This window comes from Erpetoichthys calabaricus, chromosome 14 (assembly GCF_900747795.2).
Source record: "Erpetoichthys calabaricus chromosome 14, fErpCal1.3, whole genome shotgun sequence".
Lineage (NCBI taxonomy): Eukaryota > Metazoa > Chordata > Cladistia > Polypteriformes > Polypteridae > Erpetoichthys > Erpetoichthys calabaricus.
The window spans coordinates 110,357,418-110,370,127 of NC_041407.2; the positions used below are offsets into that span (position 1 = coordinate 110,357,418).

Sequence of the window (12,710 nt, forward strand, 5' to 3'; positions counted from 1 at the left end):
GGGTGGTCCAAAGTGCTAGGTGGACATTGGAATGATGAAGTCCTAAAAAATTCAATAAGTAACAGAATACCTACCAGTGTGGGTAGGGTGGTCTGACAGGATATCTGGGGGGGCTTAATGCCCCCCCCCCCGGGTTTGTGGCACTCGATGTTCCCCGTGGCTCTCCAGCTTCTGCCATTTTGGCTTCACTTCTAACAAGTAGATGCGCCGACATGGAGGAGCAGCAGAGCTGATGGAGAACTTGAAGTGTCAGGGTGGTCCATCGGAGTGATGGCATAGGGAAGCTAAGCCCCCCCGTCCACAGGAAACTTCTAGAACTTTAGACCTGTAATTAGCTCCATGGACAGATTTTTGGGGGTCCCAGCAGCTTTCTGATTTCAAGGTGGCACACAGTCGCTGAGGCCAAAGACCCAACTCCATATGCAGAGACCCCAGAATAAACACGCCAGGGACCACCCAACCCAGTAAAGGGCCTCTTGAGGAGCATTCCTTTAAAAGTGCAGTGGGCACCGCATGGCAGCAACACCTGCCGTATGTCCGTGCCTTTACTTTTCATCATTCAAATTCTCAGGGTCACCGGGCACTTTGAACTTCATGCCAGTGTGCCAGGCAGGGCTGCCATGTGGTGGTGCCACTATGACATGGGTGGGTTGTTTCAAAGAGCTTCTGTCCAGGGAGGAGACCCCATGCTTTGTCACCAGGCTTGGCTTGGATGCCATTGACTTGTGGGCTCATCGCTGACTCCAGGACAGATCAAGAAGAGGAGGACGCTCCTGGTCACGAGTCGGTGGGCTTCATATTCCTGGTAGTCGCCTCCCTAGCATGAACCGAAGAAGCCCCCAATTTGGAGAAGATGAGCGCAGGAGAAGCATGGCTGCCATTACTATATGTGTGCCCTTCTTGGCATTTGCTGTACCCTGCCTTGTGCCAACAGAATCTCCAACTAAGAGGTTTGTAGGGAAATGGAAGCTCAGCATTTCTCTTCTTTAGAGGCGGCTCTTTGATTTTGGATTTCTGTTCAATTTCTTCAGACGGGCAAAAGGAGACGCGTAAAATAAGAAGGGAAGGACAGGGACCTAAGATGACCTGAGGTGGCTCCAGTTCCTTGTACTTGTGCTGGCATCCATCCAGCTCTTAAACCCACACATCCAGGGCAGCTGGAGCCTCCGAAGCAGGCATCGGGCACAAGGCCAGCAAAATTCCAGGAGAGGTGCCAGGGCATCAAAGGGCAAACACAGAGAGACACAAAGAGACCCTCGAAATCACCAGTCCAGCTGACATGATTGTCACTGCGCTGCAGCAGGAATCTGCCGGAATCTTCTATTTAAAAGGGTACCCCAACTATTCAGTATATAGCGCCTTTCATGCCTATCGATTGATCCCTGTATCTGTTGTGTGTTCTCCCTGCGATGGACCCGTGCCTCTCCAGGGCTTGTGTTTGCTGGGTTAGGCTCCAGTCCCTCATCTATCTATCTATCTATCTATCATATAGTGCCTTTCATCTATCTATCTATCTATGTATCTATCTATCTATGTATCTATCTATCTATCTATCTATCTATCTATCTATCATATAGTGCCTTTCATCTATCTATCTATCTATCTATCTATCTATCTATCTATCTATCTATCTATCTATCTATCTATCATATAGTGCCTTTCATCTATCTATCTATCTATCTATCATATAGTGCCTTTCATCTATCTATCTATCTATCTATCTATCTATCTATCTATCTATCTATCTATCTATCTATCTATCTATCTATCTATCTATCTATCATATAGTGCCTTTCATCTATCTATCTATCTATCTATCTATCTATCTATCTATCTATCTATCTATCTATCTATCTATCATATAGTGCCTTTCATCTATCTATCTACAGTGGTGTGAAAAACTATTTGCCCCCTTCCTGATTTCTTATTCTTTTGCATGTTTGTCACACAAAATGTTTCTGATCATCAAACACATTTAACCATTAGTCAAATATAACACAAGTAAACACAAAATGCAGTTTGTAAATGGTGGTTTTTATTATTTAGGGAGAAAAAAAAATCCAAACCTACATGGCCCTCTGTGAAAAAGTAATTGCCCCCTGAACCTAATAACTGGTTGGGCCACCCTTAGCAGCAATAACTGCAATCAAGCGTTTGCGATAACTTGCAATGAGTCTTTTACAGCGCTCTGGAGGAATTTTGGCCCACTCATCTTTGCAAAATTGTTGTAATTCAGCTTTATTTGAGGGTTTTCTAGCATGAACCGCCTTTTTAAGGTCATGCCATAGCATCTCAATTGGATTCAGGTCAGGACTTTGACTAGGCCACTCCAAAGTCTTCATTTTGTTTTTCTTCAGCCATTCAGAGGTGGATTTGCTGGTGTGTTTTGGGTCATTGTCCTGTTGCAGCACCCAAGATCGCTTCAGCTTGAGCTGACGAACAGATGGCCGGACATTCTCCTTCAGGATTTTTTGGTAGACAGTAGAATTCATGGTTCCATCTATCACAGCAAGCCTTCCAGGTCCTGAAGCAGCAAAACAACCCCAGACCATCACACTACCACCAGCATATTTTACTGTTGGTATGATGTTCTTTTTCTGAAATGCTGTGTTCCTTTTACGCCAGATGTAACGGGACATTTGCCTTCCAAAAAGTTCAACTTTTGTCTCATCAGTCCACAAGGTATTTTCCCAAAAGTCTTGGCAATCATTGAGATGTTTCTTAGCAAAATTGAGACAAGCCCTAATGTTCTTTTTGCTTAACAGTGGTTTGCGTCTTGGACATCTGCCATGCAGGCCGTTTTTGCCCAGTCTCTTTCTTATGGTGGAGTCGTGAACACTGACCTTAATTGAGGCAAGTGAGGCCTGCAGTTCTTTAGACGTTGTCCTGGGGTCTTTTGTGACCTCTCGGATGAGTCGTCTCTGCGCTCTTGGGGTAATTTTGGTCGGCCGGCCACTCCTGGGAAGGTTCACCACTGTTCCATGTTTTTGCCATTTGTGGATAATGGCTCTCACTGTGGTTCGCTGGAGTCCCAAAGCTTTAGAAATGGCTTTATAACCTTTACCAGACTGATAGATCTCAATTACTTCTGTTCTCATTTGTTCCTGAATTTCTTTGGATCTTGGCATGATGTCTAGCTTTTGAGGTGCTTTTGGTCTACTTCTCTGTGTCAGGCAGCTCCTATTTAAGTGATTTCTTGATTGAAACAGGTGTGGCAGTAATCAGGCCTGGGGGTGGCTACGGAAATTGAACTCGGGTGTGATACACCACAATTAGGTTATTTTTTAACAAGGGGGCAATTACTTTTTCACACAGGGCCATGTAGGTTTGGATTTTTTTTCTCCCTAAATAATAAAAACCATCATTTAAAAACTGCATTTTGTGTTTACTTGTGTTATATTTGACTAATGGTTAAATGTGTTTGATGATCAGAAACATTTTGCGTGACAAACATGCAAAAGAATAAGAAATCAGGAAGGGGGCAAATAGTTTTTCACACCACTGTATCTATCTATCTATCTATCTATCTATCTATCTATCTATCTATCTATCATATAGTGCCTTTCATCTATCTATCTATCTATCTATCTATCTATCTATCTATCTATCTATCTATCTATCTATCTATCTATCTATCATATAGTGCCTTTCATCTATCTATCTATCTATCTATCTATCTATCTATCTATCTATCTATCTATCATATACTGTAGTGCCTTTCAGATCTGTCCATCTCAGTCTCGCTGTGGTGTATATAGCGCCTTCACGCCCATTTTATCATATTCTCTATCTGATGACTGGTGCACATTTAATGTCTACCTAGTCCAGTCTTGGCACCTCATATGTCACGTGTCTTTTTGTCCCTGACTGTCCCCATTCCCAATCAGTAGAAAATTGATGCCGCTCTGTTTTTGTGTGAGGCCCTGCACCTGTGCCAAGGAGCCTGGTAATGGCACATTGGCTCATTTTTTTTGTCTTTTTCCTCACTGTCAGGATGGGCACACATCACCAGACACAACTGACAGTGCCATTGCTACTTGTGTGCCAAGCCTGCTTGTTCTCCCTGTGTCCCATTTTGAGTGGACTTTGCCCTTCAAATCAGGTTGGTGTGAGTGAGCGAGTGAATGCTGGCATACCCGACCCTGTCTGTAGTGCCATTCTGCCCGAGGATTTCCCTGCCTTACCCTCTGTGTTGTCAGGACAGACTTCGCGTCTCTGTGGCCCTGCGTTGGTGGCCACCATTGAGCGGACAAACAGAAAAGGTGCGAAGGCGTGACGTGTGAGGGGCGTGAACGTGCGGCGCTGCGGCAGGCGAGTCACCAATCAAAGCACAGCACTCGCTAGAGCCCGCCCTTTTAGCTTTGACGTGTGACAGTTTCAGGGCTGTGGTGTCACAGAAATAATAAAGAATATTCTGTAATTCGTGACACTTTTAAAATGTTCACATTGCACTGTTTTTATTGTTGTTACATCTGAGTATGAAAAAGGCGGTATAACAATAAAATCTACTATTATTATTGAATTTCACTCTTCGTTTATTGATTGTTTGAGTTATTTATTGAGTTATTATTGAGTTATTTAGTTCATTTTGTCCTCCACTCACACCCACCAGTTCAGAGCAGCAGGAAAACCCGCTAAGCCGACATGAAAGAAACAGAAATTCCACGCAGACTCCACACCGGACCACCGCTCCACCGTCACGTGCTCCTCGGCTTCTCCAGACGTCAAAACCTCGTAGTCCGCCTGGCTGAGGTGCCCACCGTCGTCTGTCTAGACGGCCTGCGGAGGTGGCACACGATGTGGGCAGTGCCAGCTGAAAGCGACTCGCTCAGTAGAACCACCCGGTAGTTCATCGCTTTGGCCGCCTGGGGGCCATCTGGCCTTTCCTGAAGACGAGATTCTCCGACAGAGCGCCACGCTGCGGGGCTGCAGTCACAACCTCTGGGACCCGACGGGCCTGATGCGCCCATTTCAAGACGCTATATGCCTAAATAGACTTGGCGGACAGGACGTCGCACCTGACGCAGAGGCCCCGTGGTGGACATTGACGACAACTCGGATGACAGTGGACGTGGCGCTATACATTAGTTGAGTTAAATCCCTCCGGGCCACCTGTTGACCTAACAGCACGAGTCCCTCACTGATCAGGAACTGAACCCACGTCGCCGGTTAGCCATTCATTTGGACTTCGAGTGTCAATTAAACCTTACAGTTTTTTGGGTTTTTTTCAGAAGGGTGTTTTAGTGAGGGCGGCACAGTGGCGCAGTGGCAGCGCAGGGTCCTCCCTGCGTGGAGTTTGCGTGGGTTTCCTCCGGGTGCTCCGGTTTCGACCCAAAGACATGCAGGGTATGTGCGATTCTAAATTGTCCCAGCGTGTGCTTTGTGTGTGTGTCCTGCGGTGGGCTGGCGCCCTGCCCGGGGTTTGTTCCTGCCTTGCGCCCTGTGTTGGCTGGGATTGGCTCCGGCAGACCCCCGTGACCCTGTGTTAGGATATAGAGGGGTGGATAATGACTGACTGACTGTTTTAGTGAAAGGCGCTATATAAAGTCGTTGACATTAAATATTCACTTTACCGAGCAGTCGGCTTGCGTTTGCTTCTCTAAAACTGATGAATAAGAATTAGAGGGGCGACCTGGTAGACTCCCCCAAATTTTAAAACTCCGTGACCGTCATGGGGCGCAACACCCACACGTGACCACATAGGCGGCTTCCAGTTCGTCAGAAAAGAAAAACAAAGCCACGAAATCACGTGACAAGGCGACTACGCAGAATCGCGGATAAACGAAACCGAAATTAGGAGAGACGGACGAGGAGGACGAGCGGTGAGTGGCGCCTGTGGGTCGGCGGTTCGGAGCCAACGCGGGTTAACGCGAACCTGAAGTGCGGGGCTGATGGTCGGTGGTCGCAGTTGGGCTCACCTGCTCGGGAGTCACGTAACTCGTTTTTTTCTTTTTCTTTCGTTTTCTTTCTGTTTGCTGAGTTCGGAGTTTGCCGGTTGGCCCTGTGCGTGAAAACGTTCCGGGAGCTACGGTTGGGGGGAAGGGAATGGCAAGTTTGTACCGAAAAGAAAAAACGAAAAGGCGCAGCCGGCATTCAAACTCCCGACACGAAGTCCGACCTGCCCATGGCGCCAGGTGCCCAGCCGCACAAGGGCACGAAGCTGGCATTGAAGTTCGTCGGTAAACTTTCCCATTCCGACGGTGAAGTAACTCTTGAGTAGCCGGTAGAAAAATGTAGAAACTCCAGTGTTGGGGTCGTCAAAGCCCCCCACTGCGTCCGTGGGGTGGAAACGCTAAGCTCTGCGCCACTTTGCCGACGGTTAGGTTTTTAAAGACACTTCAGCAGGGTGAGGGACGGCAGGAGGCGCAGCATTTGGCCTCGTTGTATGTAGCGCCTTTCCGAGTCCTATTTACCAGTTTGCGTCTAAGCAAAAAAAGAAAAGGATTTCAAAAAATATCAGCAGGTGTTAAAGCGGCCCGTCCAGGGGGAGCTCATTTACTGTACTGGGGTGGCTCAGTGGCTCAGCAGTTAGAGAGCTGCGTCTGAGACCGGGGGTTCGAGTGGTTTTCTCCTCATTTTCAGGATAATGTCCTTCAACAGTAATAATTATAATACATTTTATTTATATAGCGCCTTTCTCGGAGCCTGCAAGGCACTATATGAAACAACTTAATGACGAGCTGAAGGACACGTGTGACCACTGAGCCCTGAGCCGGGGGTCTGACTGGCACTTTGTTTTGTAATCCAGGGCTTGTGTTTGCTGGGTTAGGCTTCAGCCCCCCATCTATCTATCTATCTATCATATAGTGCCTTTCATCTATCTATCTATCTATCTATCTATCTATCTATCTATCTATCTATCTATACTGTAGTGCCTTTCAGATCTGTCCATCTCAGTCTCGCTGTGGTGTATATAGCGCCTTCATGCCCATTTTATCATATTCTGTATCTGATGACTGGTGCACATTTAATGTCTACCTAGTCCAGTCTTGGCACCTCATATGTCACGTGTCTTTTTGTCCCTGACTGTCCCCATTCCCAATCAGTAGAAAATTGATGCCGCTCTGTTTTTGTGTGAGGCCCTGCACCTGTGCCAAGGAGCCTGGTAATGGCACATTGGCTCATTTTTTTTGTCTTTTTCCTCACTGTCAGGATGGGCACACATCACCAGACACAACTGACAGTGCCATTGCTACTTGTGTGCCAAACCTGCTTGTTCTCCCTGTGTCCCATTTTGAGTGGACTATGCCCTTCAAATCAGGGTGGTGTGAGTGAGCGAGTGAATGCTGGCATACACGACCCATTTTCAGGATAATGTCCTTCAACAGTAAGAATTATAATACATTTATTTATATAGCGCCTTTCTCGGAGCCTGCAAGGCACTACATGAAACAACTTGATGACGAGCTGAAGGACACGTGTGACCACTGAGCCCTGAGCCGGGGGTCTGACTGGCACTTTGTTTTGTAATCCGTTTACGTTTTTTTCCTCTTCAGGTGATTCTGCCAGGATGGAGTTTTCAGATCCCCTGTGCAGTGACATGTCTCAGGTAGGTTTGTCACTTTTCTGTCACATTGGCCACCTTTCTGTACCAGTAACGCACTGTCTGCCTGCTAATGGATGTGCTAACCTGTGCTCTCCTGTGGAGGGCGCTATATCTGAATAAACCCAATGATGGCGATGCACCGTGGAGGGTCACAGTGGGTCGCTGCCAGGCCCTTTTGTGGTGTCAGCAATTGTAATTTTGAGGGGTGAATTCAGAATCCCGGCCAGGCTTGGGTCCTCGCCTCACACTCAGTGCTGCCAGGTGAGTTGATCCTCGAGCAACGGGCACCTTCAGGTGTTTCATGATTGTCTGCCCACATTCTCTTGGAGCATCAAGTTCGTGTCACATGTTGGCAGAACGAGGAAGTGACATGACTTCAATGTAGTGACCACAGCATGGCACATCCCACTGCTGCCACCATTGTAATGGAGTGGTGTGACATCCAGCACTGGGGCTCACCATGAACTGGACACACAGGAGCTAACAAGCTGAGCTATAGATGATCTACCATCCTGATCTTTGGCATTGTACCATCAAAATCCCACTCATGGCTCATCTTTGGGGCACAAAAGTATGGGACCTGTGGTTAGCAGGCATCGACATGGTGGAGCCTGGCAGTGGCTGTCCCCCTAGTCACCTCGTTTGTGACGTTCACCTTCATTTTGATGCAGCCGCCTGCTCTGCCATTGCTGTATGAGGTGCCACCCTGGCTGGCATCTGTTGGTGCCAGTTTGATATTTCCTCCAGTTTCATTCTGTTTCTCTTGCAGGACTGCAGCTTGAGATCAGAAGACACCAGGAGTCCGCAGGAGAAGCTTAAAGCCATCAAAGAACAGACAAAGACCCACATGGTTAGTGTTGTCATTCATCAGGGCACCGAGCTCGGGCACGGGGACGAGTGCAGAGTCCAAAGTCACCTGCAGACGTCACAGGGACAAGTAAAGTGAGAGGGACTGATCTTTGTCATTTTATATAGCGCCTTACACAGTGAGCCTGATCCGCTTTATCCCCATTTTGGGGGGCCTGGCGCACAAATAATCAACTTGCTGAGGGTCACACAAGTGGTGAGAGTGAATATAGTGCCTTTACGCAGGGTGCTGTGTGGGTGCAGGGCACTGTTTGTGTTTTTACAGAGCGACTTACTGGGACGGCTGGGGTTGGCGTGGAAGTCGTGGGTGGGCTTTAGCTTCTCCATTGTTTATAGCGACTTTACAGTTTACTTACAGCACAGATTTTTCAATTGTTTTTTGAGGCCGCAGGCCTTGGCAGGTGGACTCGGTCACTCAGGGTCAGTTCAGGTATTGTCCCCTGTCATTTCACACATCTCATCTGTCACCAAGGGGCATGGTGGGCCCTGGCAGGTGGACCCGGTCACTCGTTCAGAGTCCTGGCGAGGGCCTCGGTGGGGTTTTCTCTCCTGACTCGCTCAGATTTTCTCGTCTCTTCTTCTCTTCAGCAAAACTTTGAACGCATCGCAGAAGACAACGAGAAGTTGGCATCTGCCCAGAAGGATGCCCAGAAGATGTGGCAGGAGTTTGACCTGCGGATTCAGAAGGCGCTGCTGGACATCGAGAGCTCCAAGAGCGATTTGGAGTCCCAGGCTGCCGACTATAAGGTTCTGTATATTTTTTTGGGGGGGGGGGGGGGGGGGGGTGCAGATTGTGGTCGTGAGGGGGGCTTTAATAGCCGAGGAAATCTCAGTGGCCACCAATTGAGGGACGAGATGTCATTGGCCACCCGACTTGGGTCCGTTTTTAGCATTTTTGTCAAGTCGGCCTGTCACTTGTCCCCTCCCACCGGGGCCTGTAGTTCCAGCTGGGTGGACCGGAACGGCCATGTGACACGAGGGTCCGCTCCAATTGGGCACAGCTATGAGGTAAAGGTGACCAGGCTGTCCCTCTCTAGTCTGACCTGACCTGTCGGCACTGTGCACCCACCTGGCCACATGTGTCATGGGACAAAGGATCAGATCATCATGGAGACCCCACACGGTGACAAGTCACAGTCCGCTGTTGGACAGGAGGACGCTAAGTGGCCTGTGGGTAGAGGGGTCGAGACACCAAGGATACAAGCGAGAGGCGGGTCAGGGGTACGGCTTAATAGCACAATGGGACAAGCTTGGTCGAGAAGTCGTGAAGTACCCTGAGGTGGGCTTCCAGAGTTGAGCCAGGCTGCAAGGTGGGCTCAGATGGCGGCCATCTGTGACCTTGATGACCATGACGGCTGACCGCTTTGCTTGTTTCCTGCACTTACAGTGGAAGTTGAATCAGGCCAAGATGGAGCAGGATGAGCTCCTCAAAGAAAAAGGACAACTGCAGGAGGAGACCACCAGGATGGAAAGCCAACTGTGGGACTTGAAACAGAAAACACAGGTGTGTGTGTGCGCCCCCAACACCCCACAGGTTGACCACTCCAGTATGCTGGACATGCTCACCCGGCCCCCCTGTCTTTTCTTTTTTTTTTTTTTTTCCTAGAAGACCACCTCAGTCCCAGACAGGAACATGATCTTCAGTGGGCACACTGTGCCACTGCTCCCCCAAGCAGAGTTCGAGGTGACCCCTCACATCCTGTACCCCATCGAGGGTGGGACGGCACTCGTTACCTTTGAGGAGGAGATCGGTAGGGGGGGAAAGAAAATGGAGCCCCTCGGGTGAGACCCCTGGCCCGACATTGCTGATTTTAAGTTTTCTCTGTGTCCTTTTTTTTTTTGCAGTGGCTCAGAAAATTCTGGAGATTGGCACCCATGAAGTCAAGCTGGGCGACTGCTTCCTGAGACTGGAGGCACAGCCCGTGGACGTCGTTCTGCCCAAACACATCGAGGTATGCGCCCCTCAGTCCAGCTCAACCAATCAGAGATCAGAAACCGGGTGGGGGGTTTGTTTGGGGCTGCCCACCCTATCGTGGTCCAAATACTAAGTGTTAGGGAGAAGCGGGCAGGATGTCAAAGGAGTGGATGAGGAAGTCAGAGACCGGGCAACATGGCGAATGTAGAAAGTGCCAGAAAGTGTGGCACTCGTCACATTCAAAATGGCTCTGGGGGCCCCTAAATAAAACGGGCATCCGGGGAGTTGATGCCCTGCCGTTAATTGCCAATACCCCCCCATTCTGGGTCATACCCACCACTTGGATGGTGAGCCCCTTAGAGTTTATACGAGAGTTTGCCATTCATTTCCTCACCAGTGAGGCTGGCATGCTGGCTAACATTTGCCTCTTGGGTGCCACAGATGGCCACCTTTCGCCAGGGCAGGTTCAACTCAAGGTCGTGGGCCCACAGTAACGATCCCCCCCCCTTCACAGATCGAGATGCACGTGTGTGAAAGACGCATCCTCATCTCCAACATCCCCCAAGTCGGGACCGACGAGCAGATCCTCGATAAGCTGGAGATCTTCTTCTCAAAACAGAAGAATGGCGGTGGCGAGGTGGAGCAGACTGAAATGATGCCCGACTCGCGTAACGTCATTTTGGCGTTCCTGGATGACAAGGGTATGTGCCCTCGGGGGTTTGCAGGGGTCCGCCAGACACCCTTTTCCCGGTGTGGCCAGAGTCAACCTCACGGGTTGGTGCTGTGTGTATTTCAGTGGCACAAAGGCTGGCGCAGAAGGAACTCTTCGAGGTGTCACTCTTCAACAAAACGTACCTGCTCAAGGTGACCCCCTTCCTTAATGGAAAGATCAGAGAGCTGCAGGTAAGTGCCAGGCTTGCCCTTCCAGTCTCACTGGGGTTCAGACCAAGGCTGGCCCACCTGCACCACACCAAGCTTTGTCTCAATTTGTCCCCCCACAGATGTGCAGGTCGCGGTGCAGCAGGACAGTGCAGCTGGTTGGCATCCCCAACATCATGGAGGAGGACGCCCTGCAAGACAGCCTGGAGATCTACTTCCAGAAGCCCAGCAATGGCGGCGGCGAGGTGGATGCCTTCGTCTATGTGCCCCTGGGCAAGAGCGTGCTGGCCGTCTTTGAGGAGGAGGGCACCGTCATCTGAGTTGCATGGCATGGGTGCTTTGTTTTGTTTTGTTTACAATTTGAAGTCTTGTGATCGGTTACTTTAAATAACACAAATAAAGATGTCACTCACATGGAGGGATGTGTGCCAGTCAGTTTGCTCACTTAAGCAGGCCCCCCCCCCATGCCAGTCAGATAAAATGCTAACCTCATTACTCAGCTAGCGTCCCATTTGAAAGTCCCTGGCAGTAAGGACTCACGGCTGCCATCTTACTGCAGGGCACGAGGACGGGCCAGGCAGGTCTTTCTTGTTTTACACCATTTTTATTGTCATTTTTTAAACATTCATCAGCGTGTCGGTAATGCTACAGGATAAAAGAGTGCCAAGTTGCCCACGGCACATGCAGAGGGGGTGCGAATTCACACTGGGCATCGCAGGCCCGGCTGGGCTTTGAACTGCGACCCTGCGGCTTTCAGCGCATTTAAGACGCGCACCTCCAGCTTGCCCTGTTTGACCCTCCACGCCCAACCCAGACTGCAGTCTGGTGCCAGCGTGCAGCGCAGGGCGATTCCCGAATCGGGGATTTCTTCATTACTCAGCACTGGGCTCCCATCATGCCTGACCAGGCTAAAGGCGGCAGCGGAGATCTGGATGGTAAAAACAGACAAGATAGGAATTGAGATGCCATCATAGCAACTGGCAAAAAAAAAAGGCTGTGGGGTCAATGGAGCCAAAAGGTGGGCAAGCGCAAGCAGAAAGTGGTGGAGGCTCATCTGCCGTAACATGGCTGGGGTGGGTGTCGGAGGAGAGGGAGACAGACAGACAGACGTGCCTACCTGCTCGCTGATGCCAATTGCCACATGGCCCACGGACACCCTGGGCGACTCTCGAATCAGCAGCGTCTCACCATGGAAGCCCTGGATTTGAATGTCCACACCTGTTGGCAAAGCCCCATCTGTTTAGTATAGCGCCTTTCACACATACACACACACATATTGTGGGCAGACGTACCCTTCAGGCACACGGGGGCTTCCCCACTGGGCCCCAGCCAGCTCTCTAAGCTGAAGAGCTGTCCGTCTGTCTGGCTGTTGTAGGAATAAATGCCAGAGCTGAGGTCGTCCCTCACACTCGACGGGTATCGCCCAGAGTCCTGCAAAGAGGAGACAAAACAGGCACGGGGTCACTTGACCTGCCACCCAACACAAGCTGTGGCACCAGGCTA

General features: G+C 49.7%; 2 protein-coding genes across 2 annotated transcripts in view; one reads left to right on the forward strand and one right to left on the reverse strand.

The window, feature by feature from the left end:
* The first annotated feature begins 5,854 nt into the window (after positions 1–5,854).
* On the forward strand, positions 5,855–11,638 carry ifi35 (interferon-induced protein 35). Its single transcript, XM_051918887.1, has 10 exons — positions 5,855–5,933; positions 7,497–7,549; positions 8,316–8,396; positions 9,002–9,160; positions 9,801–9,917; positions 10,020–10,164; positions 10,259–10,365; positions 10,843–11,029; positions 11,125–11,231; positions 11,330–11,638. Exons 2-10 carry the CDS (start codon positions 7,511–7,513, stop codon positions 11,525–11,527), a joined length of 1,140 nt encoding a protein of 379 aa, XP_051774847.1. The 5' UTR covers positions 5,855–5,933; positions 7,497–7,510; the 3' UTR covers positions 11,528–11,638.
* A 153-nt stretch (positions 11,639–11,791) lies between these two features.
* map3k14a (mitogen-activated protein kinase kinase kinase 14a) overlaps positions 11,792–12,710 on the reverse strand; it is a 35,357-nt gene continuing 34,438 nt past the window's right edge. Inside the window, 3 exon segments of the mRNA XM_051918891.1 lie at positions 11,792–12,135; positions 12,325–12,425; positions 12,500–12,638. Of these exon segments, the coding sequence (XP_051774851.1) occupies positions 11,908–12,135; positions 12,325–12,425; positions 12,500–12,638 (468 nt within the window). The 3' untranslated portion in view covers positions 11,792–11,907.

What these genes read in the sequence shown, in the direction of transcription:
- ifi35 (XM_051918887.1), top strand. Translation starts at nt 7,511, where the DNA reads ATGGAGTTTTCAGATCCCCTGTGCAGTGACATGTCTCAG. An exon ending in CCCAGGCTGCCGACTATAAG is followed by an intron (nt 9,161 to 9,800) that starts GTTCTGTATATT and finishes CTGCACTTACAG; the next exon opens with TGGAAGTTGAATCAGGCCAA. An exon ending in GAAAGATCAGAGAGCTGCAG is followed by an intron (nt 11,232 to 11,329) that starts GTAAGTGCCAGG and finishes GTCCCCCCACAG; the next exon opens with ATGTGCAGGTCGCGGTGCAG.